The sequence below is a fragment of the Anolis carolinensis genome, chromosome 1 (assembly GCF_035594765.1).
Source record: "Anolis carolinensis isolate JA03-04 chromosome 1, rAnoCar3.1.pri, whole genome shotgun sequence".
Taxonomy (NCBI): Eukaryota; Metazoa; Chordata; class Lepidosauria; order Squamata; family Dactyloidae; genus Anolis; species Anolis carolinensis.
In genome coordinates this window covers 208,414,309-208,441,813 of record NC_085841.1, presented here as the reverse complement: position 1 = coordinate 208,441,813, position 27,505 = coordinate 208,414,309, and the positions used below count along the sequence as shown (strand labels likewise).

Here is a 27,505-nt window from a genome sequence, read left to right as displayed (position 1 = left end):
AGAGCATGTAGAAAGGCTCACTAAAAATAGAGGGGTTGAAATGTTTTGGGTGACAAGCTGCCAGCACAGAAAAGCTTGACAGTGCCCCTTTTCTATCAGTGACAAAACAAGTAACAGAAGGAAGGCTGCAGGGAGAGAGGAGAGAGGGACTGCTCTTTTCAAAGAAATAGATGTCTTGCCCTAATGTGCTCTTTCAAAGTGGGGTCACACATTTTACTGGGCTGAAAGGTATTTTCAAATCTAGACTAACCCACAATGATTTCCTCCCTTTTTCTTCTGTTCTAAAGAAACAGAAGGGGGGCAATGTGTTATCGAAGGCTTTCACTGCCAGAATCAGAGTTGTGAGTTTTCTGGGCTATATGGCCATCTTCCAGAAGCATTCTCTCCTGATGTTCTTCCAGAAGCATTCTCTCCTTATGTTTCACCCACATCTATAGCAGGCATCCTCAGAGATTGAGGGGTTTGTTGGAAACTAAGTAAGTGAGGTTTATATATCTGTGGAATATTCAGAGTGGAGGAAAGAACTCTTGTCTGCTTGAGGCATGTGCGAATGTTGCAATTTGCCACCTTGATTAGCATTTTAATGGCCTGCAGGTTTTTTTTAAATAACATGTTTGTTTTACTCATAACTTCATGTATTTAAATATACAGGTACATTTCTTGTCAGGTTAAACTTTAAACCGTTTCAGTTTTTATCTTTAACTTAGAGTCTTTAACAGTCTCTTCAAACTATATTGCTCTGTACAGCTCTCTTTCATAACTGTCTACTTCCAAGGATCTCAAGCCTCAACTAACCTCTAATTTTCTATACTGGCTTCTTAATAGGCGCACGCGTCAACTGTTTTCTAACTCCTAACACTGGAGTTTTAATGGCCTGCAGTTTTAAGCCCTGGCTGGTAGCTGCCTGGGAGAATTCTTTGTTGGGAGGTGTTAGCTGGCCCTAATTGATCCTTGTCTGGAATTCCCCTGCTTTTTGAGCCTTGCTCTTTGTTTACTGTTCTGATTTGAGACCACCAAACGTAGCGCCCAAACACGAATCAAGGAACATGAAAGGCACTGCAGACTCATTCAACCAGAGAAGTCAGCCATAACAGAGCACTTGAGGAACCAACCTGGACACAGCATATTATTTGAGAAAACAGAAATGCTGGACCACTCCAACAACTACCATGTCAGACAACACAGAGAAGCCATTGAAATCCACAAGCATGTGGACAATTTCAACGGACAGGACAAAACCATGAAAATGAACGAAACCTGGCTACCAGTATTAAAAAACTGTAAAATCAGAACAGTAAATAAAGCACAATGGCAACCTTTCCAAACAAATCTTGCCAAGGATGTCCCATGATAAGAGTCACCATAAGTTGGGAATTACCTAAAGGCACTCAATAACAACAAAAACATGTAAATATGTACAGGTTGAATTCTGAATCTGAAAAACTCCAAAATTAATACCAAGTTACACATAGCTGGTTGACTTAATGACATTTTTACTTTCTGATGGTTCAATGTACACACATTTTGTTTCATGCACACAGTTATGAAACCAATTGTGTAAAAAAAATTACTTTCAGGCTATGTGTATAAGATGTATATGAAATATCAATGAATTTCATGTTTAGGCTTGGATCCCATTTCCAAGATATCACATTATGTATGTACAGTGTTCCCTCACTTAGTGCGGGGGTTACGTTCCAGGATAACCCATAATAAGTGAAAATCCGCAAAGTAGGGGCATTATATTTATTTTAATAGTTACATATTATATTAGTAATTAGGTGGCCCTTCTCCCCTTCGCAAGCCTTCTTCCTGTGCTTCTTCTTGGCGGCCTCCTCTCCGGTGCCTGCCGGTTTCCGTTTTGTGCATGCGTCTCCCTCTTGTTGGCATCCAGAGTTGCCCGGCTGGACGCCGATGAGTGGGAGGGAGAATGCGCAAAAGGGAAACTGGCAGGCACCGCTGCCCAGAAAAAAACTGCAAAGCATTGAGGGAGCGAAAAGCTAACTGCAAAGTAGTGCGGGAACACTGTATGTGCAAATATGACTACAGTGTTCCCTCACTACTTTGCGGTTCACTTTTCACAGATTCGCTATTTTGCAGTTTTTCAATAAACGCTAAAAGAATATTATAAATTATAAAAATTTACAATTTACAGCCTAAGGAAGGGAGGAAGGAGAAGCTGAAGGGAGAAAAAAGAAGCCCAAGCGGCAATAGGAGGAGGTGGCGATTGGTTGATAAAGACATAAAATAGTGTATAACTACTAAAATAATATATAAATATTAAAATAAATATAGTGTCCCTAGTTTGCAAATTTTCACTTATTGCGGGTGGTCCTGGAACGTAACCCCTGCGATAAGTGAGGAAAGTGAGTATTCCAAAATACAGAACAATCCCAAATCCAAACTACTTTCTAAGCATTTCGCACAAGTTATATTCAGCCTTTACTGCCTCTCTGCCCCTGTATGTGCCAATATAATATTTAAAATCAGTTGACAATATTTTCTTTAGCAACACATTCCATGGGTGAAACCAGACAGAAACGGTAAATACAAAAACATTTGTGGTGAGTGTTTTAAGGCTGCTGAAGTACTTTTTATATTAACACCACAGCACAAGACTAAACAGTATTCAGTAGCACTGTAAAAGCTTTCTATGTATGTAATGTCTTAAACAACATATTTAAATTGTTCTGAGCTTGAAGATATTAAATTGCCAATTTTTCATCCTGATTGTTTGAGCCACAGCAAGCTAGAATTGTGTGAAGTGTTTTTTATGTTTGAAATCCAAGATGTCCTAGCTTTTCAGTTTCATTGTTATTTACATATCTCTTTTAAAGATCATTCTGAAATTGACTGCTACCCTATGCACATTTACTAGGAAGTAAGGCAGTGGTTCTCAACCTGTGGATCCCCAGATGTTTTGGCCTTCAATTCCCAGAAATCCTAACAGCTGGTAAACTGGCTGGGATTTCTGGGAGTTGTAGGCCAAAACACCTGGGGACCCACAAGTTGAGAAGCACTGAAGTAAGGCCTGCTCAACATTAATGGGTCTGCTCAACATAAATGGTGCTTTCTAGCTTATTTATTTTAATTGTAGTATTAACAAGCTAGCTTGCAGTTCTCTTGTGCCTAGTATTTTATACTTTCATTAGCATTCAGTCAATCATGGTAAAACTCTTAAAAAAGTTTTAAGATGCATCAAAGAAGGGAATAAACATAAACCTTTGACAAGGGCTCAGGGAGGCTAGGGTTAAAATTCCCACTCAGCCTTGGAAACCCACTCGGTAACCTTGGGGAAGTCACATTCAGTCTAAGAGGGAAGCAATTGCAAACCTCCCATTAAAAATGCCCATAAAACACTAGGATAGGGTCACTATAAGTCAACTTGAAGACACTTGGCAACAAACATAAAATGTTGAATTTTGAAAGGTATTTAAGTCAAGCCTGCAACAAACTACTTTCTGTGATATATATATAAAAGCTTTGCATGCTACAAGGTAGTCCAGAAAAACAAAAACAAAGATATTCTGCATCAGAAACAAAAACAAGAATAAGTTTCTTGTTTGCATCTTGCATTCAACTTTTTTCACACAAATTCAGAACTGAAAAGAAAAATCAACATTTGGCTTTTTCGCCTATGATGCTAAAAGAGCAGTCCACTCTGAAAGAACAATATGATACGTGTTTGAAGCCAAAATGTATTTAATGTATTTACAATGTAAACAGCAACTATTTTTTAAAAACCACAGGAGAGCGAAGAAGAGGTTATCCTGGGAGGTAAGAGAGCTGATATTATATTGTTACTGCACACAATAGTCAGAAAATGTTTGGCTGGTAAACATTCTTCCCATGTCTAGACAAATTATTGAACAATAACTTGATACTATAGTGTCATCTACCAACAGGGGTTTAAGATGCTTAGATAGCCTTGATCAAGTTATACTCTGCAGGAGGTGGAAAACGTTGGCTATACAGTTATGTGGAGCTATGGTCCTCTGTTGTTTTAACTCATGAAATTGTCCTCTTTGGTGGATCTTGGGGGGGAAAATACTTCATGCCAAAAATAATCTAGTTTTGAGGCTGTTAGTGATTTTATCCAGAACTATGTCAAGTACTATCAGCATAATTTAATGCATCCTGGAATATCTATCCTGATCATTGCAAGTTTATTTACTTTTATAACAAAGGAGAACGATACACGAAAAGCTAGCTTTTATGGATGTGTTGGATTTTTTAAAAAATTGATTTATCAAATGCATCACCCAAATGCAGCTTGCTATTCAAATTAGACATATTTTTCAACAAAACAATCTGATCTTTAAAGGTCTGTATTTTTGCAAGATATTTGAAGAAAGAAATTTTAATTTTATGGATAACAGCCAACTCATATGAGAAAAAAGAGAAGTATGTTTAATAAGTATCCTTATTAAAGGATTTTTTTTTAAAAAAAGAGACACAATTTGCCACCCACATTATCTATTTTTCTGTCTCTCTCTGCTCCGGCTTCTTTCTCTATGCCCTGACTTAATGTATTTCTTGCTGTAGCTCTCCCTATGTTTTTGCTGCTCTCTGCATATGTTTGAGCTATGGCTTTTACTTTCGCTTTTCCTGTGCCGCTCCTCACTAGGGCTGGAAGTCCTGTTCCTTGTGTTAGAGCCTCTCCCGCTCCTCTCCTCCATGCTTTGGCTTCTGCTCCTGTTTTCATATCTTTCAGATTCTCTTCTTTTGTCTGTGTTATCATTTCTGCTTGTGGGCTTTCTTTTGCTCTCAGAGGAGCTCCATTTGTTGTTCTCCCCAGAACTATCTTGCTTTAAAAGTCTACACTTCTCTCTATCTTTGTCCTTGTTACCATGACTGCTGGAGGGATCTTCATAAAGTTTTCCCTTAGTCTTCGCCTTCCCTTCAGAATCACTGCTGCTAGGCTCTGAAAACTTAGCTTTTCTTCTTTCCTTAGAATCCATCTTCTTTTGTGCTGCTTTATCTTGGCTGTCAGTCTCACTATCACTGCTGCTGCTTACTGAAGACTCACTGGAGGATATGGAAGAAGATCTGCTCTTATGTTTCCTGTGTTTACTTTTGCTTTTTCTCTTCTGTTGCTTTTTCTTCTTCCTATCTTTCTTCTTCTTTTTCTTCTTCTCCAGGCGATCCAGTTTCCTTTTATTTTGAACATAGAAAAGGGAAGCAATTAAACAGAGAGGTATAACAGTGGAAGACTGCTATCTTTCAGAGGTCAGTTGTTAAGCAGATCCCACAGGATAAATATCACACTTCGATGAGCTTATTATTTAGAAAATAAAAAACACTTGACCTCAAACTTGCCACCTGGCCCTTTTGAAAGCCTCCTGCTTATTGTAAAAGTTATGCTATTGTTGACTTGTATAGCTTATAATGGAAGGGGAGAACACAATTTGAATCTTAGCCTTAAAACTAGTTTTGTCTATTTCCTTTTAAATGATCAAAGTTTGAATGTTATAATTAAAATATTTTGGGGTGAGGTTGATGGTCATGTCTGCATTTTTATGAACAAAATATGACAGATATGCTTCTTAATACCCAGAACTAGTAAGTGACTTTGATTGATTATTTGTTATTACATAATAATAACAGATTTGAAAAATAAAAGTCTGAGAGCTATATCCAGGAAATTTAAACATCTTTAAAATGTTAATTTTCTTCAGAATATGGCTTCAATTTTATTCCTAAGAAACCAAAGTAAGGCGAAATTCTATTGGTGCATTCTCCTAGTATGTATACTTTTCTCCAGGGTGGAGTAAAAGCAGATAACACCCACTGGATCCAAAAAGCATGTTTCTCCAATGTCCTCCCCCCCTCACCCTTGGCACCAACCCTACACCAGTGTACAGCTACTGATTTCTACAGGATCAGGAGAGCAGCTTATTATCCCAAACCAGGGACAAAAACTAACATCTGAATATATGTTCATACATTTCTCTGGGTCCAGTAGCTATAGTTTCCATTATATATTCCCAAAAGACAACCAGTTGTATCAATGCATACTTAGAAAAGGAAGCATAGGATAGCAAGCATAGGATAACCTTCCAATCTTCTGCCAAATAGGTGATCCACATGTGCTGAAGTCTTTGGTACTATGCTCACATGTGAGCATACTAATTTATTATTAAATTATGTAGTCTAACAGTTTACAATAGGTACCCAAAGCAGCTAGCAGCATATAAAATATAGAAAGAAAATATAGATCTATAAAAGGGTAATGAAATTTCAGCCTAGGACAAAACAACAAAACTACACATCCCAGAAACACTAAACCTGCCAGTACAACCCCTCATCCATGCCTCTATGTTCATACAACAAAAATAAAATAAAAATAAAGTCCTAATTAGAGGGAGAGGAATAATTGTTTTTATCCAATTGCTGCCAGTTAGAAGGCTAAGCTCCACCCACTTGGTCTCCTAGCAACCCACTCAGCCCAGGGGACAGGCAGAGTTAGGCCTCATTAGGCCTCTTCCACACAGCTATATAACCCATTTAGAATCTTGTATTATCTGCTTTGAACTGGATTATATTGACTCCACACTGCCATATAATCCACTTCAGTGTGCATTTTATACAGCTGTGTAGAAGGGGCCTCATATAATCAAGTTCTAAGCAGATAATATAAGATAATATAAGATTATCAATATACAGTAGAGTCTCACTTATCCAACATAAACAGGCTGGCAGAATGTTGGATAAATGAATATGTTGGATAATAAGAAGGGATTCAGGAAAAGCCGATTAAACATCAAATTAGGTCATCATTATACAAATTAAGCACGAAAACATCATGTTATACAACACATTTGACAGAAAAAGTAGTTCCATGTGCAGTAATGCTATGTAGTAATTACTGTATTTACAAATTTACCACCATAATATCACGATGAATTTAAAACACTGACTACAAAACCATTGACTACTAAAAGGCACACTGCGTTGGATAATCCAGAACATTGGATAAGCGAATGTTGGATAAGTGAGATTCTACTGTAATATGAAATAATTACTGTGGTAGAATAATACAGAACAATATAATCTCTAAAACCAACAGACAAAAAAACAACAAAAAGAATCAGAAATATTGTATATTCACAAGGTTTAATAAATAATATCCCCTGATGGCACAGTGTATTAAAGCGCTGAGCTGCTGAACTTGTGGACCGAAAGGCTGAAGGTTTGAATTGGGTGAGCGGAGAGAGCCCCCACTGTTAGCCCGAGCTTCTGCCAACCCTAAAGTTCAAAAACATGCAAATGAGAGTAGATGAATAGGTACTGCTCTGGTGGGAAGGTAACGGCGTTCCATGCAGTCATGCCACATGACGTTGGAGGAGTCTATGGACAACCCCAGCTCTTTGCCTTAGAAATGGAGATAAGCACCAACCCCCAGAGTCAGATACGACTGGACTTAATGTCAGGGAAAAACCTTTACCCTTTTCCTTAACTACCACCAATTACTCAATACTTTATTTCCCATACCACCATACTTCACCACAGCAACGCGTGGCTGGGCACAGCTAGTCAATAAATAAAGAGAATAAGATATAAAGTTAGTTTTCTAATCTGCTGAGGATAAGCAATGCTGTTAATAAAACAGATTTAAAATTCTTATAATAGATCCAATAAGAAGAAATTTCAGTTTCACTGTTTAAATATATTGTGTTCTGTCTTTTAGCTATAGCAGACTGTTAGTGTGTGGAGTTATTTAGCCCTCAATTGTAATAAATTAACATATATAGTATAGCATGTGGATTTAGGCTAGTTTATCTATCACATTCAGGTGTGATCTTCTAGTACAAGGTACAGTTAGGATTGGGGTAAACAATATGAAAGCAGAAGTTCTGCCCCAATATTCTCATATATTAATACCAATGACAGCAGTAGAATGCCTCCTCTACTAAAACAGGGTTGTAGATAGTTTATGTTATCTGCTTTTGTGAGTAAATATTAGATACTCTAAGTAACTATAACTCTGATGTATCTTTTGATAATTTCCCATTGTAAAAGACCTGCTACTCATACGTTACCTCAGAAGCTTTTGTTTTTGCTTTGTTGTCAAGGATTTCAAAAATTCCACTTCTGGGTCATCTTCGCCTTCACTAGCAACAAATTCCTGGAAACAAAAATGCATTTAGTCAAAACAAATTGAGTCATACACTGTATAATAAATTAGAGAGACAACGAGATCTGGAATTCCATTTACTCCTCAAGCAATTTTGTAAGACATAATAAAGAAAAGATCACATTGTGATAGTTACAAATAGCTTAACTTCTCACTTTATACTTTGGCAAAAGCATGGAAATCAGCTTCCTTCTCAATTCTTACTCAAACGGAGAAGGAAAACATAGAGTATAATGATAATGGATAAAATTATAGGCAGTGTATGAACATCTATGTGAAGGAAGAAAAAAATCAAATGAGTTATTTTTAACCAAATGAATTTTACATGTTTTGGAACAGGATTAGGTCTTGTGGTTTAGTATCAAATGGGTTGTTTGGGGGGATTACAATTTTTTATTATCAGGTTTTAGCTGTGACCTGCTTTAACTTTCTATAAGCTACAATGTCAGGACAAATGCAGAAATGAAAATAAACACACAGCTATCTCTCAAAAAACCTTTGTTTGACTCAGACACACTTCTAGCATCAGAGCCCTGCTTGGCAAAAATCCTGGAGAAAGGTATGTAACTCTTTCCCACAAGAGACCAAGCTTGCCCACCCTTTCCTCTCCTGTTTCCAGCAGATCTTTTCATTCAGGCATTAAGTGGTTGCTGCAGAACTGTCTTGTAATTCAGGGTACTGTGCTTTGGTTCTCATTGTTATGCTTTAAATACTTTTACATTGTTTCAAATTAGTGTTGTTTTCAAATATAATTGTTTTAACTGTTTTTGAAAACATAACGGTTGTTGTTTAGCTGTATTTAGTTTTAAACTGTTGTGAGCTGCTTTAGGTCCCACAGTGGGAGAAATGCGGGCTATAGATTAAATAAAGAAAATCTTTCACATGCTATTTCTGTAGAACACATTAAGTGAAGAAGCTTAAAAGGCCCCTATAAGCAAGGTGCACTTTGGGGACCACACAACGGTGTACTCATTGTGGCTCAGGGTGCATCTACACCATAGAATGAATACAGTTTAACACCACTATAACTGTCATAACGAAATGCTATGGAATCATGGGAATTTTAAGTTTACAAGATCTTTAGTCTTCTCTGTCAAAGGGTGCTGGTGCCTCACCAAATTAGAAATCCCACAAATCCATAACATTGAGTCATAGCAAGTTAAAGTGGTGTTAATTTACAGTGCAGATATGCCCTCAGTGAACCCTGGTAGCACAAGGATCCAGAAACCTCAGATGCTGGCTGTGTTTCTCTTTCCAGTGATGCAAGGGAGGTTTCAACTGCTTTCTGGCCAGTGAATGCAAGCCCCTAGCAGCAGTGATCTGTCCTGGTAGGTTGCTACAACTGGTCTCTGAACTAATGTAACCCCCCCCCCCCCCCCCCCGCCGAACAGATCATTAAAAATATTTACAGCACCTATCCTGTGTTCCGACCCCTGGTATGTTTTGACTTTTTGTTTTCTAAGCTCAGCCTCCCACAGTGATGTGGGGAAGGCTCCATAACCTTTCTGCAGTGGCTGGGGGAGGTGTTCTGTTTCATCCAAGGGTGGTATTCCCTAAACTTCCATTTTTTATTATTTTACCCCAGTCCTCACCATGGAAGTAGCTCTGGATAAAACAGCTGATATTTTATCATAACAAAGCTATTGGAAGCTGAAACCATTTCCTCTGGCAGATATTAAATCTCCACTAACCCACAGGAGGCATTTCATTTATTAAACTATGGGTTGAAAAATTATTTTAAGCTTGTCACTCAGTCTAATAAAAAAGTAGAAAGCAGACCAAGTATCAGGACACACATCCCTTGCTCTCTCTATTTGGCTCTCCTATGGATATGCATATTATAAAAACATTAAGTAACAATTCACAAGCAATCATATTTAGATTTACAGACATTTTCAGCTTACTGATAAAAAGATCATTACCTGTGATGGATCATTTGCGGTCAAGTTTCTCCCCAGTACATTTTGTTTCAGTGCAAACCCACTGTTTCTCATCTCCGCTATTAGCTCCGAGGGGTGCATTGATGGCCCTGTTCACCAAAAATCACAGTTTGAATGTATCATTTATATCTCTCTACCTTTTTTGGACTCCACAGTGGGAATTCAGTTGAAGCTTTGTTAAGTAAAATCACAGCTAAATCAACTCAATAATCTTCTGCTGAGCAAATAATCAGATATGATTTTCTAAAACAGCAGTCTAGAGATTCAGAATGGAAAATAATTGCATTTTTCTTTAAGTGCAAGGGGATTCTCTTCTTATGTAACTTTGTCATGTTGAAAACAATATAGTTTAGGTATTGTCTGGCTTAAAGCTTTTGAGAAAAGTGCAAAAAATAAAGTAAGCTAAGAAAGCCAAGTCAATGTAAAGGTTTAAGCACTTTTTGGGAAAAAAAGAATAAACATGAACACCCAACTTTTAAGACAGAGAAGTAAAATGTTTTAATAATATTTTAATATTACAAACATTTTAAAATAGTGGCTTCAGTATAATCCTCAAAATTTATTATATACAGTATTTAAATTTGCATCCAAGAGGTATGTTCCATGACTAGAATGAGAAGGCATTTCCAAACACAGTTTGGAAATGTAATGCTTTTTTTGTCCTTCACTATGATTAAGTTCAATAGAATGAAATGCTGTTTCTCCCTCTTTTAATAAATTTAATCAACTCATTTCTTTGCTTTATGATATTTATATCTGCACAATTATAAACTACATAAGTTTCCCTGTAACCTGGTCTTCAAAACCAATACAGTAGAGTCTCACTTATCCAAACCTCACTTATCCAAGCTTCTGGATTATCCAAGCTATTTTTGTAGTCAACGTTTTGTAGTCAACGTTTTGAATACATCGTGATATTTTGGTGCTAAATTCGTAAAGGTAGTATTGAACTACCTTTTCTGTCAAATTTGTTGTATAACATGATGTTTTAGTGCTTAATTTGTAAGATCATAACCTAATTTGATGTTTAATAGGCTTTTCCTTAATCCCTCCTTATTATCCAAGATATTCGCTTATCCAAGCTTCTGCCGGCCCGTTTAGCTTGGATAAGTGAGACTCTACTGCACTTGGAACAGGTTGTGCCTGCACTGACTTTTGAAAATCATCCAAACTTCCATTCTGTTTTTAGGGCAGGGATGGGGAAGTGAAATAGGGCAGACCACCATGGGTTAGAGTAGATGATATCAGTTTCATTTCTCTCATTTCCCTACATGCAGAAGAGGGGAAGGGGCCAAGCACACTCAGATAGAGCTTCCAAGAGCTCCCGGAACAACGGAAATGTTCAATGAAGCACCAGGTGAGAGGTGGTTGGCTTTGCTCCTCATCTTTCTTCCCCAGATCTGGAACTCAGTTAGGTCTTGGAAGCTGAGAGCAAGAAACGGAATCTCTATCTATGATCAGAGATAGTTGGGATTCTATTTCCTGCTTGCCAGTAGCTGACATGAGCAAGGCTTTGAGGAGGGGGCTCTGTAGAATTAGATACATTTCCAATCCCATATCCATTTTAGGACAACCAAAACAAACACATGGTAGGGGAGATTTGCTGAAGACTACTATAATATCAAGCAGATAGGTCTGATGTGCACATTTTCTCCATTCATTTCTATGTTGCCTAAAAGAATAAGGTTTCCTTTACAAGTTGGTTTTCTGTTCTCTGCATATTTTCAGGATTGAGAACTAATTGGAATGGTATGGCCTTATCTTGGGAGTAATGGGAAGACATAAACATGTTAAAATATCTGGGGAAAACAGGTGTGATTGATTCGGATGTTGTCCTGGGCAGCATGTAGCACCTTGGCTTGGCAAGATACAAAAACCCTTATATACCAGCCTAAAAATTGAACCTCAATGCATGCTAATGACTGGGAAGGTGCTGCATGCTGGCCAGAACTGGAGTCTTCCTTGTTGCCGTTCCAGGGGTTCTTGACAATAGATCCGAGGAAGCTTGCTTGGTTTGTATTTCTTTTTAATGATTGTGTTATTATAACTGCTTCTCCAATAAATTTATTTCTTGAACTGTAAAACACTTGAGTGCTTATTGCCTCCGGATCCAAAGAAAAAAGGATCCTTACTTCTGGCAGAACAGACGGGAAAGTTTTTCAACCAATCAACCAATGAAGGAAAATCATGTTTATTATTCTTTTTTGAGTCTGTTGGTTCTTATGAACACAATCCAGTTTCCCTCTGAGTAGAGAGCTATGGGACTTTATTGTTAATTCAATTATTTTTAGGGTGCAGTTCAGATTTGATTGTCCTTTGTCTGTTTTTAGTCACCACAAAGTGACTAACCACTGCTATATTATCATATAATCTGTCCACAAGTATTTTAGGTTTGCACTGCACTTCCATGTGAGCCAATGTAGTGTAAAGGTTTGAGTGTTGGACTAGAATACCAGAAAACTAGAATCTAAATTCCTGCTCAGCCATGGAAACCCACTAGGTAACACTGTCTTGACCTCAGAAAAAAACAACTCCCCTTTGAAAGATTCTGCTAAGAAAACTCTGATGGTTTTGCTTTAAGATCACCATAAGCCAGAAATGTCTTGAAATCACACAAATGACTTTTACATCCATATTATCCTGTGAGTACCCCATAACCCATTCTGATAGACCCAGATGGCCTTGATAAGCCAGAGGATTGTCGGATCCTACCCTGCCCTTTTGCGTCAACACTTGCCTTGTATGTGGTGGGTCGGAACAAAGAGTTCTTACTGATAAGAACTGGACAAAGAGAGGCTACAGGATGGAGACAGGAACTATGATGTGAAATTTCCTGATTGTCCTTTAACCAATTGAGCCTGACAATGATTGAGTGACGTCCCAAAAGGGCACAACACTGAAACTATAAAAGCGAATGTACTGCTTGTGGTTCCTCCATTTTGGTGGCACCCACTGGAGCTCTATTTCTCTGTATTTTTTCTACCTCTTCTGAGTTTTTCAGAATTAAAAAAATTCTTTCCGAGAGCAAAAAATACTTGGTTACCTTGCTGGCCGTGACTGCACCTTTTAAGAGATTGGGTGACAATCCCATCAGCTTGACCATACATTTTTGTGACAAAAGAAGTAGTTTGCTCTGTTCACATACTGTATTAAAACAAGTTTAAAAGTTCTTAAATTTTATAGATACTAGGACAGTGTACCAAGGTAATTAGAACAATTTATACACCACATATATATTATCATAATTAAAACAAAGAAAAGGCAGCAGATACAATTAATAAACAGAACCAGCTATTCAAATGACAGACAGAAATGTTTTGAAGAGGCAATGAAACAACTATAGTGATGATGCACGAGGACCCCCATTTACAATTTAAGCTATGTTGAGGGCACTTATTCATATGATGGTACTATGTTTGTACTGGGTTCTACTGGCAGCCTCTTACTACTCTCTATCACTAGTTAAACAGTTACTACTAACAATGCTTGTTTTTCAGCAACAGTTCCTGGTAAAGAATGCTCTGTTTGATTCTCATCATTTGATCTTCCCATCTGCTAATGCTTCTTTATTAATCAAATGTTGTTTTTTAAAAAAAATCTCAGATGTGATCCAGAGACTGCTGTCTTCCAAGGGTTGCTAATCATGCACAACAAAATAACTTTTGTATGGATAACTTTGAAAAATGTAGTGTCGTTATAGACACTGTACACCATCTTGAATCCCATGATGAAAGAAAAGTGGTATAATAGTTAAGTAATTAAATAGCTTTGCATGCCTCAATACATGTGCTCTTCCACAATGAAATGCTGAAAATAGTAAGGTGTGTGTATAAGTGTATGTTTTAGGCATTCAGAGAATGATGCCATGTCTAAGATTCAGCAAATAGGGTAAAATAGTTAATAGATTATTTCTTGTAACTCCTACTAATTTTAAAGGAAACCCAATCATAGACTCATTATCTGGATATAATAGAGAGCAATATTAATTATTAGTAATCATTAATATTAATTTTAGTGGAAGTTATTTCCACTAGTGAGCTGATGAGTACAGGTTTAGATGTTTGGTGTACATGCAGGATTATAATGACAAAAAGTTGCCAAGAAGCAAGGAAGAAAGAAGGTGAACTTTGTGGATTTTCAAGATGTTGTGTCACTTTACTTCAGCTTATTGATTTGCCACCACAGCCCTTCCATCTGAAGTTGAAGTTGTTGTATATGATTTCCTCAGTGGGATGGGTTTTGGGCTGAAGTTGTTTCAGTTTCTAATTTAGCACACTAAACATCATCCTAACTACTCTGCCAAGCTGGACCCTGTAATCTAGCCTTACATTGTTTTTGTTTGCAGCCAAACAACATGATGTCTGGAAATCAAAATGGTTGTTAAAAAGGCCTTTTAAAGACAAATATTGATTTTGCACTAATACAGTTTAATTGTGTGGCCAATCTAAGATAATATATTGAACAGGGAGAGGTTGGGGGAAGTATCATTTATGTATATTGCATATGAATGATATGTGACTTCATTCAATATTAAAGACTTATAAAAGGGGTTGATTAACATAACATATGTAGCATTTTATGTTTGCTTTCTCAATTAAACACGGTAAGGACATGCATTTTAAGATGATAAATATACGCAGAAATTTACAAAAAGGCGCAGAATTCCTTCTATACATTTGAAAGGAATGATCTTTTGACAGAAGCATGGCATTTATATACTAGTGATAAATGTAAACTCTAGTCTATCATTACAAGTGTGGTATAGTGGTTTGAGCATTGGAATAGAACTGGAGACCAATGTTCAAATCCTTGTTTGACCACTGGGAAACCTTGAGCAAGCCATACTTTTTCAGACCCAAAGGCTAAAGAAATCCTCCTGTAAACAAATATTGCCAAGAAAACCCAATAATAGGTTTGTCTTAGACTCACCATAAACTACATATGACTTTAAGGCACATAACAACAATTCCTACATGTATTTCTTATAAGATTATTTGATACATTGAGATCATGCCTTCCCTTCAATGAGCTCAAGGGGCATGCATGATTCCCCACCACAATTTTACTGTCTTAATAGCAACCCAAAGAAAATGAAAAAGTAGGCCAGTCTGGCAAGATGTGGTTTGTCAGAGCTCATCCAGTGAATTTTATGGCTGGGTGGAAACTTGAACTGGGATCTCCAAAATCCCAGTTCAAGGCTTTAACCACTGTACTATAGTAGACAACACTACTGTCAATCAGTCTTACTTTTTAGTGGACTTATATAAGCCTATGCTTGGAGAATTGCAGGACATTATTTTGGAAGTGTAGAGGTATGAGTCACTCCACCATTTGTGTTTCAAATTATATGTGATTATTTTTCAATGGCACCCTCTCAGCAAGAGGGTATATGTTACATAAAAAAGAATTGAAATGAATAGTGCCATACTGCTAGCACAAACAAAGCATTCAGAAAACTTCACTTTGAATCTTGCAATGCACAAGCATTTTCATTACTTATGCTACTAATTGTTTATACTAGTTGGTATTGTTTTGCTTTTGTAAGTGCTAGTGGCACAATACTACCTGCATTAGTGTCATGCTAGATGTAACCTATATTTTGATTACAGAGCAGGACTTTGAACTGTGAAGCATCTTTCTCTACATGACCAAAATGTGAACGGGTTGTCACAGAACCAATTCAAGGGTATGTCTGCCAAAGGAAATCAAGAATCCTTTGTTGATGGACATTCCAAGATTTTCATTTATGTATTTCAAAAGGGACTCTGCCAAAATACCCTAAAGGCACAAGATCCTGATTAATCTTGGAAACTAAGGAGGCTCAGCCCTGGTTAGTAACAGAATGAGAGACTGCTAATGAATGCCAGGTGCTGTAGGCTATATTTCAGAGAAAGGAACCAGAAAATCCATCTCTGAGTATTCCTTGCCTAAGAAAATCCTATAAAAATTTACCAGGTCACCCTCAGTTGAAAGGCAACTTGAAGGCACTTTAATAAGTACAATACAGGGGCACTGTTTGAGACAAGGCAAGGTGCCTCACATCCAGAAGCAGCTGTCATACAGCTTAATGACATTATTCTGGCTGTTGCCATAGCAGAAATGTTTGAATAATATATGATTAAGTGTCATTCTCTAGGCCAGGCCTGCAGAGCCTGTGGCACTCCAGAAGTTTGGGCCTCCAACTCACAAAAGGCCTAACCAGCTTGTCCAATGTCCATGAATTCTGAGAGCCAAAGTCCAAATCATCTGGAAGGCACATGTTGTGCAGCTGCTCCCCCGTGGCCCGAATCAAACATCCCCTGAGGAGAAGATTAAATTGCCTCTGCATCTGTCTCTGTCACAGTTCTATGTGTATATGGGCATTGAATGTTTGCCTTATATGTATACAATGTGATCCGCCCTAAGTCCCCTTCGGGGTGAGAAGGGCGGAATACAAATACTGTAAATAAAATAAATAAATAAATAGGCCTGCTCTAGGCTGACCCTGCTTCTCTTTTGTCAAACAACAGCATGAACAAGAATTAGTTTTTCTTTTGAGAATTTCTACAGCAAAGCAAATGTAATTAGCAGTAAGAAAAAATCCTATTGACAAAAGGCAACAAACAGAGGCAGACTTGGATTTTATAGCAGACAGCATATAGAGTTCAATTTGGAGAAGTTCTTGTACAAGACCAGCCCTACCTTTAGATAATGAGATGACTGCCCTAGGCAACTGATCTGGTGTATCATGAAAAAGTACTAATTTTAAATGTATTTATTTATTTATTTATTTATTTATTTATTTATTATTCAAGCTTATATGCTGCCACTCCCCTAGGGCTCGGGGCGGCTTACAAGAGCAGGCTAAAATCTAACTATTTAAAAATATCTTTAAAATTTTTATTGCTGAGAAGCTCAGGAATAGAGTGGTTTGTGGAATTATCTGTCTCACATACCAACATAACTTCACCAGCCTTTGATATCATGCTACTTTATTTAATAAGTGGAGGATGCAAATTACTGCTCTGCTTCATGCAGCAAAATTCTTGGATCATCCTTGGTGATGCAGGTAAGGAAGAAGCCTACTAACTTTAAAGCTAAACTATGGAAGGAGACAATTTTTTGCTCAAAATTCAAATCACTCTCAATGATTTTTTTTTTCTTGTCAGGAGCAATCTGAGTCACTTCTGGAGTGAGAGAATTGGCCATCTGCAAGGACGTTGCACAGGGGATGTCCGGATGTTTTGATGTTTACCATCTTTGTGGGAAGCTTCTCTCATGTCCCCCACATAGAGCTGGAGCTGATAGAGGGAGCTCATCCGCGCTCTCCCCGGGTGGGATTCGAACCTGGCAGCCTTCAGGTCAGCAACCCAACCTTCAAGTCACAAGGCTTTAATCCACTTCTCAACCGGGGACTCCACTCTCAATGATGAGAAATGAGAATGCTGCCCTCTAGAGGCTAGCTCTGATGGCTTGCGGCTCATTTGCGCTCTGCAAAAATACATGCTAATACTTACCTAAATCAGTGGCCTGTTGTAAAATATTATCTATCTGCTATAAGACAATTATTAGACAATTGCACTAATACTAAAAGTATTATCAAATATATTATGATAGAACTAGAAAACATTTTGCTTGGTTGCCGTGGTTACCATTTCTATCCTGTCCCATCCTCAGCATTCAGAGGTGGATTCACATGTGTATATGTAAAAAATGCATGTCAAAAACTGTAATGCAAAGCAGTGCCCTTTTGTCAGAGGGAATAAGGCAACGGATGGACAAGGTTTTTGACACACTTTTGAACTTGCATTGTCAGTATGTTTCTGGTTTGAGTGCCGCTTTTCCATTTTAAAGAGATCTGAAATGTTTTTAAGATCTGAAACTGTAGTAATCATTCTGCTATATAAATATGCTCAACCCCTGCTATTACCTGGAAAGCTGATTTTATGTGCACCTTCACCTCATGAAAGTAGGTGTGTCTTCACTAGAGAATGGTTTGTTTTTATTGTAGACTTATCTCCCTTGTGAGGTTTTCCCAGTGCTCCTACAAGTCTGACTTTTTGTACTGTTTTTTCTAATTGTACTCAGCATAAATACTCAATAGCATCCTGTCATGTGTTTGGGGATATGCTTTTTAAGTTTGCACTGTGAAGTCGTATAATTTGTTTTAATACTGTTCCATTATCCAGGCCTAGACTAAAAGGGAACGCTAGGTAGAGAAGAATAGTCCATTTTACTGGGGACGGGGACGGAGGGACGCTGAAGGAGTAAAACTATTTTCCCGTTTCCCTGTTGTTTCCACAACTGTGACATGGGTAAGGTGAATAACTCTCATTTATGACATGGGAATGGGGAGGGGTGAGGGAAATTGTTTTCCTCCTTCAACCCCCCTTAAAATGGACTATCCTTCGCTATCTAATGTCCTCTTTTGGACTCCGCCTGGATAATAAAACAGTACTATTTTTATTTCAGCTGAACATTATATTATTTTAGATTACTTTGTTAGCTGTCTTGAGGACTTTTATGTTACAAGCTGCAGTCCAAATCAATGCAATTAATTAATATGATACCCAGTGACAGCCACAGCCATACTAATACCAGCAGAATTTATCATTTAAAACAATAAAATGCTATCAATACGTCCTCTAAATTATGAAGTTGTACACTTGAAAAACAGAATTATAGTTTTAGCTCAAATATATGTTGGCATAAATTCAGGACAATCAGAAAACACTATGGCTGTATTAAGTCTTATGTTGGAATTGCACAATGCTATTAAGGGCAGTTTACCAAAGCTTATATTGTCAGCTTGCCTTGATTCAAGGTATGTTATTTGACCTTATAACTACTGTTTCAATTCCAAAGCTCTGTTGCATATTTCCAAAACTGTCCTCTTTCCCAAGTGAAGGAATTTGTTGGGCTTTTTTAAAAAAATAATAATTCTGCAGTAATAATTTTAGCTTATCCAATTTGATATTTCTCGGATAACATGTCATGTCAGTCATACTAGGTATGATGAGTATAACAGACTAGTTCAATTTAAAATGACGGTAATGTTGTAGTCATCCTGAAAAGCAATTACTACAAAAGTAATCTCAAACACTGCTTTTCTTTTTGTACATGGGGCATTAAGATGACATGGATCAGTATCATAGCATGAAGTCTGGTGAATTTGCTTGTGGAGAAGAATTCCTGATCAAATTTTAGTCTGTTCCTCTATTCTAGCTGTCAGGTCTTCTGTCCTCATTTAACTGTCACTGTCTGTAACTCTTGGTTGAGCTGTCTTTGTTGGGAAAGTGGCAAGAAGTTGAAAGGAGATAATGGCTTAGGAAGGAACCAAATGAAATCTGTCTTCTAAGAACTAGGCAGCACTAGAGAGCAAGAGTAGAGGGGAAAGGGGTAAGAGGAAAAAAAAGATTTGAGTGCAAAGTAGCAAAAAGGGTGACTTACATAAAGGGAATCCATATAAATGTATAGGTAACACAAGGCTGGAAGGGAATAGCTAACATCTCATAGACAGGATAGAATTCAAAATCACTCTGATAGAACAGAAAACCAGACTGAAACAAAATAAAATTCAGCAGAGGTAAAAATGTGAGCTTCTACATTTATAAAGTATAATATTAAATGGAAAAAAACCTACAAATACCAAGATGTGGCTTAGAAGTAGCATATATGAAAAAGGGTCCTAAGATCACAAGCTGAAAAACAGTCAGTTGTGTGATCCAATTATAGAAAAAAATCTCTTGGTCCTTTCGAACACAGCCATCAATACTAGTAACCTGTAGCTCAACAGTTTTGCATAACCTGGTGCACTTGAGATGTTGTGAAATACAACTTCTATCAGTGGCGAAGTGCGTTAAAAGCACTGAGCTGGAGACCGAAAGGTCCCAGGTTCAAACCCCAGGAGCGGCGTGAGCTCCAGCTCCTGCCAACCTAGCAGTTCGAAAACATGCTAATGTGAGTAGATCAATAGGTACCGCTCCACCGGGAAGGTAACGGCACTCTATGCAGTTATGCCGGCCACATGACCTTGGAGGTATCTATGGACAACGCCGGCTCTTCGGCTTAGAAATGGAGATGAGCACCAACCCTCAGAGTCAGACATGACTGGACTTAACGTCAGGGGAAACCTTTACCTTTACTTTATCATTCTGAATGCAAAGTATCTTGTAGAACCTTTGAGACAGAGAGAAGGAAGTTGGTAGAATAAAATTTTCGCAGACTAATGTCTACTTCCCCAGATGAGTGCCTATGAACACATCCTTATAGCTATGAATGCATAGGCTGTTTGTGTGAACAGCCACAGAAATGCAAAAATTGTGGGCATTGTAGTGAAGTGACAAGTTCAGTTTTAATAATGACGGTTGAAGGAAAAGAAGGTAGAAAAGATGTTCTCCAAACCCAAAGTGAGGAGATAACTCCCACCATATTCATATGATTATTGGAATGAAGAGCGATGTTAGCTGCGAATCAGAAAAAAAGATGTAATAAACTAGTCAAGGGTGCCCTCATGAGGCTGAGGGTGTTAACATTATAATGTGTAGTGTACTCTGTTCAACTCACTGTCGGTGGATTGGAGTTTGTGGATAAATTCCAATTGTGCTGTTTCACTTTCTAATCTTTGTTTGTAGGGTTTTTTTTGGTTAAGAATTTATGTTCTGAGGATGACTGGGCAGAGAAACAGCGGAACTGGAATATCCCCACAAACTCCAGTCCATTGATAGTGAATTGAACAGAGAGAGTGATTTCCTGGCCCAGTACACATATTAGAGAAGATTAGAAAGCCTCATGAGGGACTCCTTGGTCAGTTTATCACGTCTCCTTTCTGGTTCTCAGCCAGCATCACATTAAATCCACCATTCCTATGGTTATCCACCCTCCTTACCTTTAGGTAACATCTTTCCTTCTACCGTTGTCTCCCAACGACCATCATTAAAATTAATCTTGTCATCTCATAACCACATTGACAAGTTTTGCATTTCTATTGCTATTCACATACTATAAAGGTGTGTTCCTAGGTACTTCAGTCCATGTTTCTGATAGAGTAGATTAAGTCTACAAAAGTTTATGCTGTCAACTTATTTTTCTCAAACTCAAAGGTATTACAAAATCCCTTTGCATATTGATATTCCAGATTAACACAGTTATGTCTTTGAATTCTGCTCCCATCATCCTGGCTGGTATACCTACTTGTAGTTATAATTTGTAATTATGAGGATGGCAGACCACAAAGGCTGAAGAAGATGAAGTAGTATTTTAAAACAGGGCTTTGTATTTGTAATTTTCTCATTCACTCCATTGTTAAAATCAGAAACTGCACATTCAAACAAGACAAAATATACGTACCAACAAAAGCTGAATTCTCTAACTAGTGAAGCTGGCATAGTAAATAACATAATATAATTTTTCCTATTTATCTATTCTATTTTCCTAGTCATGTGCAGGAAAGAATATGAAAGCTTAAACTCTAGCCATTATACATTTAAGATTTCAGAAGAACAGCTCACACATTTTCAAATCAGCAATAAATTGTTTTTATTGAGGTAGAAAGTGAAAGCTGAAATTTGTGTGAAGTTGAACTTTATATCTGGTACTGTATTCTCACTTCTTGGCTGTTCTGTAATATTGCAGCAAACTGCAAGTACTTCTGAGTAAGTGAGCTCTCCAGCCTAGCCTCACAGCCTTAAACTGTACAAACTTTACAGGCTACAAAAGAGGACACTGAATAAGGACACTGTCTATTGGAAGCACTACAGTCTTACAAATTTGGACTCTGAAAACCTGGTTTGTGGTGAGATACTCCAGAAGAAGGGAGGAATTGGAGAAGAAGCACCAGCAACTGATCAAGAGGGATGCAAGGAAATGACTGATGTTTGGCCAATGGAACCAAGATGTTCCTGATTACTGAAACCATCTGTTTATAAGATACTGCAAACTTCAGTGGACAAAGGATCCCAATGTACTGAAAAAGCATTTTGAAAAACAGCAAAAAGAACGGATGGGTAAATAGGAAATCTGCTCTTTCTGAGATCTTTGGGTTCACTTACATTTCTTACATCATATATTACAGTACACGTAAATATCTATAGAGAGCTGGGAGATACTTTAACCCTGCAAGCACTTCACCATCATTCCCAATGTGACCAGTTTTATCTTTGGCTGACTTAGAGTCATTTTTATAGATTTGTGTGTGAAGCACTAGTGGGGACTTGGAGGTAAACTGCAGCATTTGGTTGCAGCTTGAGCCATTTTTGATGGGGTTTTAAAGGGGGGAATTGGAGTGCTTCAGAGAATGCTATAGGGTTCCACAGACTGAACACAGTCCACAAGGCCACCCCCATATTATAGGCAAGCCATGTTCCTCACATTATTTAACACAGAACATTTTATTAGCAAAAAAGAAAGAAAGAATATAGTTAAAGAGCACACTTGCAAATCATAGAATCATAGAGTTGGAAGAGACCTCATGGGCCATCCTGTCCAACCCCCTGCAAGAAGCAGGAAAATCTCATTCAAAGCACCTCCGACAGATGGCCATCCAGCCTCTGCTTAAAAGCCTCCAAAGAAGGAGCCTCCACCATACTCCGGGGCAGAGAGTTCCACTGCCGAACAGCTCTCACAGTGAGGAAGTTCTTCCTGATGTTCAGGTGGAATCTCTTTTCCTGAAGTTTGAAGCCATTGTTCCGTGTCCTAGTCTCCAGGGCAGCAGCAAACAAGCTTGCTCCCTCATCCCTATGATTTCCCCTCACATATTTGTACATGGCTATCATGTCTCCTCTCAGCCTTCTCTTCTGCAGGCTAAACATGCCCAGCTCTTTAAGCTGCTCCTCATAGGGCTTGTTCTCCAGACCCTTGATCATTTTAGTTGCCCTCCCCTGGACACTTTCCAGCTTGTCAACATCTCCCTTCAACTGCGGTGCCCAGAATTGGACACAGTATTCCAGGTGTGGTCTGACCAAGGCAGAATAGAGGGGTAGCATGACTTCCCTGGATCTAGAATCTAGATGCTATACTCCTATTGATGCAGGCCAAAATCCCATTAGCTTTTTTCACCGCCGCATCACATTATAGGCTCATGTTTAACTTGTTGTCCACGAGGACTCCAAGATCTTTTTCACACGTAACTGCTGTCGAGCCAGGCGTCCCCCATTCTGTATCTTTGCATTTCATTTTTTCTGCCTAAGTGGAGTATCTTGCATTTGGTGACGCGTTGGTGAGCACCCTTTGGGTTCGTTCGCTTAACCAATTACAGATCCACCTAACCGTAGTTTTGCCTAGCCCACATTTGACTAGCTTGTTTGCCAGAAGGTCATGGGGGACCTTGTCGAAGGCCTTACTGAAATCCATATACACTACATCCACACTACAAATCTTCTCTAAAAACTCCATCAATATATTCTAAGCCCACTTCTTCTTGAAATTACAGCTACAATTTTCTCACTACTGTTACATATACCACCTGTCACAATTTTCTGAACAAGACATGGCTGCTTGTATTAGTTCTTGCAGTATAAATAGCAATATCAGGCATCAGCCTACATAAGTGAAGGAATCTTCTTTGTTGGTTCACATAAGTAGTCTTTACAGCACCAGACAACAGTGACCTAGAAAGTATATGACCAAGAAAAAACAAAAGGGACCCATGAAAGATGGGCTATGTTTGTGAAACTACAGAAAAACGGAATGAAATTATCTAATATTTTAACTTATACTGTGGGGGTATGCACAGTAACTCCAACAGGATCACCAAATTTTGTGCAGCAGAGATTTGGATCAGTCCCAAATTTCCATAGTCAAGTACTGGACCAACATGAATAAAATACTGTAAACAATTAGTGGATTTTGCCTAGCAAGGCTGGGAACAAAAAGAACAAAGCATTGTGTCTGATAAACTGGGCTTTAGTCTACACATCTCACACGATAAGAAATGTTAGTTTTTAAGAACTTTTGTCATTTTTGCTACAATAGATTTAAACACGCTATCCTGTTGAAAAAGGTGAGGAATTTTAAAATGCACCAGAAAACAACTGTATCAGTTTCTGATATGTTATGTCACATGTTGTAGTTGTGCCAAGGGGCAGTTCTGGTACTACTGGTAAAATTGCTAGTAGGAGGAAAAGGGATAATGTTGAGCAGGTGTTTGATGAGGAACAGCAAGTAAAGCGGGTTCGGAAAATACTTATGGCTCCTACTGAGGATGAAACGTTTGAAGGGTTCTCTAGTAAAGAGGAATCAATGCTGGAAGATGATGGGTTAACAGAAAGTAGAGGAACTAAGAGGTCAACTCGGGAGCAAGAGTCAGATAAGGAAGAAAGAAGATTCGGGATATACTTACTGCTCCCACGGAAGATGAAACATTTGAGGGTTTTTCTGGGGATGATGGGTCTGAGAGTGGGATGGAAGAGGCTGCAGGTTGGACTCAAGTAAATGTGTGTGCAGCACCAGTTTCTGAGGGTGCATCGGGAGACTGGCATACTACTGGTACACCAGAGACATGGGGAGATCTAAGTCTTAAACAAAGATGGAGTGATTGGAGGGCTGGTGGGCGAGGTTCACATATAATAATAAAATAATAATAAAACTTCATTTCTAGACTGCCCTCTCTCCCCAGAGGGACTCAGGGCAGTTAACATACATATAAATGGCAAACATTCAATGCCACAATTAATTTCTTAATTAATATCAAAAGTATAAAAGGATAACAACATACACATAATAACCATAATAATATTTTCCCCTTGATGATAATAATTCCAGGAGTGAATCATCTAATAATAATAATAATAATAATAATAATAATAATAATAATAATGATGATGATGATGATGATGATGCTGAGGACTCACCTTGTTGTGTTTATAATCATCATCATCATCATCATCATCCAAAAATACTTCACACAGTGCTAGACACTTGGGAAGTGTTCGACTTGTGATTTTGTGATACGAAATCCAGCATATCTATCTTGTTTGCTGTGTCATACAATGTTGTTGTGTCAATAATAATAATAATATTTTTGTATGCCACCTCCCATCAAGATCAAGATCAGCTGTGGGTAATGATGACAGGGCGGAGGCCTCATCATCATCGGACTCCGAGGTGTAAGTTAAAAGTGGAGTTGAAAGACAAGTTCCCTTGCAGAAGGCAAGGTGTCGTTTTTGGGACATTGCTTTGTCGCTGCCTGTTCTCGTTGGGTCCTGGCTGTACAGCTTCGTGTTCCTGAATCCGGATTGATTCCTGACTTGGCGTTTCTGGCTTGGCGTTCCTGGCTTCCTCTGGCTCCTTAATCCAGTTTGGCTCCTGACGACAACGTTCATTTCTGCTTTGGCGTTCCTGACTTGGCATTTCTGGCTTGGCGTTCCTGGCTTCCTCTGACTCCTGAATTCAGTTTGGCTCCTGACGACAGCGTTCGTTTCTGCTTTGGCGTTCTTGACTTGGCGTTTCTGGCTTGGCATTTCTGGCTTCCTCTGGCTCCTGAATCTGGTCTGGCTCCTGACGATGACAACGTTTGCTCCTGGCTTGGCGATTCCGACTTGGCGTTTCTGGTTTGGCGTTTCTGGCTTCCACTGGCTCCTGAATCCGGTCTGCTTCCTGATGACAGTGTTTGCTCCTGGCTTGGCGTTTTGGCTCCCCTTTTGGCTGTTGAACTTGGCTTGGCTTTTGACAACGGTATCATTTGCACTCATTATTTGAGAGCGTTTGGCTCTTCCCTGACTCTCTGTGCCACAGCATAGCGTGGCGCTTGTTCCAGTGAACGTTTTGGTTGCATTTGAACCGGATTATCAAGATAGATAATCCGGGTTATCTTTCTGTTCTTGCTTAGTGCCTTTTCTTGAAGCAAAGACATTTACTTTTGGTTGAAACACTGAAGTTAAGTGTTTCTGAGTTCAAAATATCATTTAATAAACATTTGTTAACTTTACTTATTGTGTGTGGCTCTTTAAGAGGAGTCTGTATCGTGACATCACATACTCAATTTAATTTAGGATATTCCAAAATGTTATTTAAAAAGGGAAAAGATGGTGAACTTAACCCGGGCTCTGATATATTTTAATAAATTATGTGACTGCCAATCATTATGTGGTCAGTAACCATTGTGGAAAACACAGTTGCCTAACCTTTGTATAAAAAGTTAGGTACATCTAGCCCATGTATAAAAGGTTAGTTTATAGCTTGTGCCACTTTAAGAAAGATTCCTTTATACATTTGGGTTTAAGTCTATGTTAAAACACCACTAGTGAGAAAATGCTATAAACAATTAGCATACCAAAAATTGTGCACAGTCCAGCTGCTCTGTAATAATCAGCAATTCTGTTATAAGTAGTTTTAGCCATTACAACAGCATCAGACAAGGAGCTCCTAATGTTTGTCTGGGATTTACTATAGTTTTTTTTCAACAAATACAACTGTTGTGCAGCTGATACATGGGCCACATAGTATCCTAACTGTAGTTCCAGTTTGATTTATTGCAGCAACAGATGTTAGCACAATTATGCCAATTAAGCAGATACACATTGTTGATTATGCCCTTAAATAAGCCGGTATAATAGGGGTGGGAACTATGGGGTCCTCCAGATTTTTTTGGACTTCATTGTCAGCAGCCCTAGCCAGCATAGCCAATTGTGAGGTTGCAAGGTGTTACAGTCCACCAACATAATCCTCTTTCCTAGCCATTATCTAGCCAACACATTCTTTAGCAATTAATATTTATTTATTTATTTGCGACATTTATATACCGCCCTTCTCACCCCGAAGGGGACTCAGGGCGGTTTACAAGTATATATACATACAATATATTATATTATACAACTATATTGCAATATTATTAGTAATATTGCATGTAATATAAATATACAATTATAATAGTGAATTATAATTATTATTACATTGTATTACATCATAATATTATTAATATTACATGTATATACAATGTATTATAATATTAGTATAGTATAATATTATTATGTATCATTATATCATTAAATTAATACTGCTTTAAGTCATTCCCCTACTGAAAGACAGCATAGGAAGAAAACAAGAAACGAATTACTTTTCAGATCTGTATATTTGAAGTAAAACATTTAAAAAATATTCAAGAAAAAGGCATAGGGACTGACACTTCTTATTTCTCATAGTTTCACTTCAATAGTGCAGAAATTGGAGAATGCATATACACTATTCATCTCAAATCAGATTATGCCACAAATGATTTTAGGATTATAAACATTAACATTATCTCATCAAGGCATTTAATACAAATTAATATTGTTAAAATCATTGCAACCCAATCCAGTCTATTCAAGAAAAACAATATGGGGAGTAAATAATGTGTTGTCTCCACTATTAAAAGGTTTCACACCCATGGATTAACTGAAAAACTGCCCTGGATGCATTTTGAAGTGCTGCAGACTGCACTCTTGAGCAAAATGTGCTTTAAAGCAAAAGA

At 38.1% G+C, this 27,505-nt stretch overlaps 1 protein-coding gene across 1 annotated transcript in view; it reads right to left on the bottom strand.

The window, feature by feature from the left end:
* Positions 1 to 3,684: 3,684 nt before the first annotated feature.
* The window catches only part of cir1 (corepressor interacting with RBPJ, CIR1), a 44,588-nt gene continuing 20,767 nt past the window's right edge, over positions 3,685 to 27,505 (bottom strand). The window contains exons 8-10 of the mRNA XM_062969176.1: positions 10,060 to 10,166; positions 8,043 to 8,128; positions 3,685 to 5,154 (exon numbers count right to left, since the gene is read on the bottom strand). Of these exons, the coding sequence (XP_062825246.1) occupies positions 4,473 to 5,154; positions 8,043 to 8,128; positions 10,060 to 10,166 (875 nt within the window). The 3' untranslated portion in view covers positions 3,685 to 4,472. The remainder of the gene's footprint in view (positions 5,155 to 8,042; positions 8,129 to 10,059; positions 10,167 to 27,505) is intronic.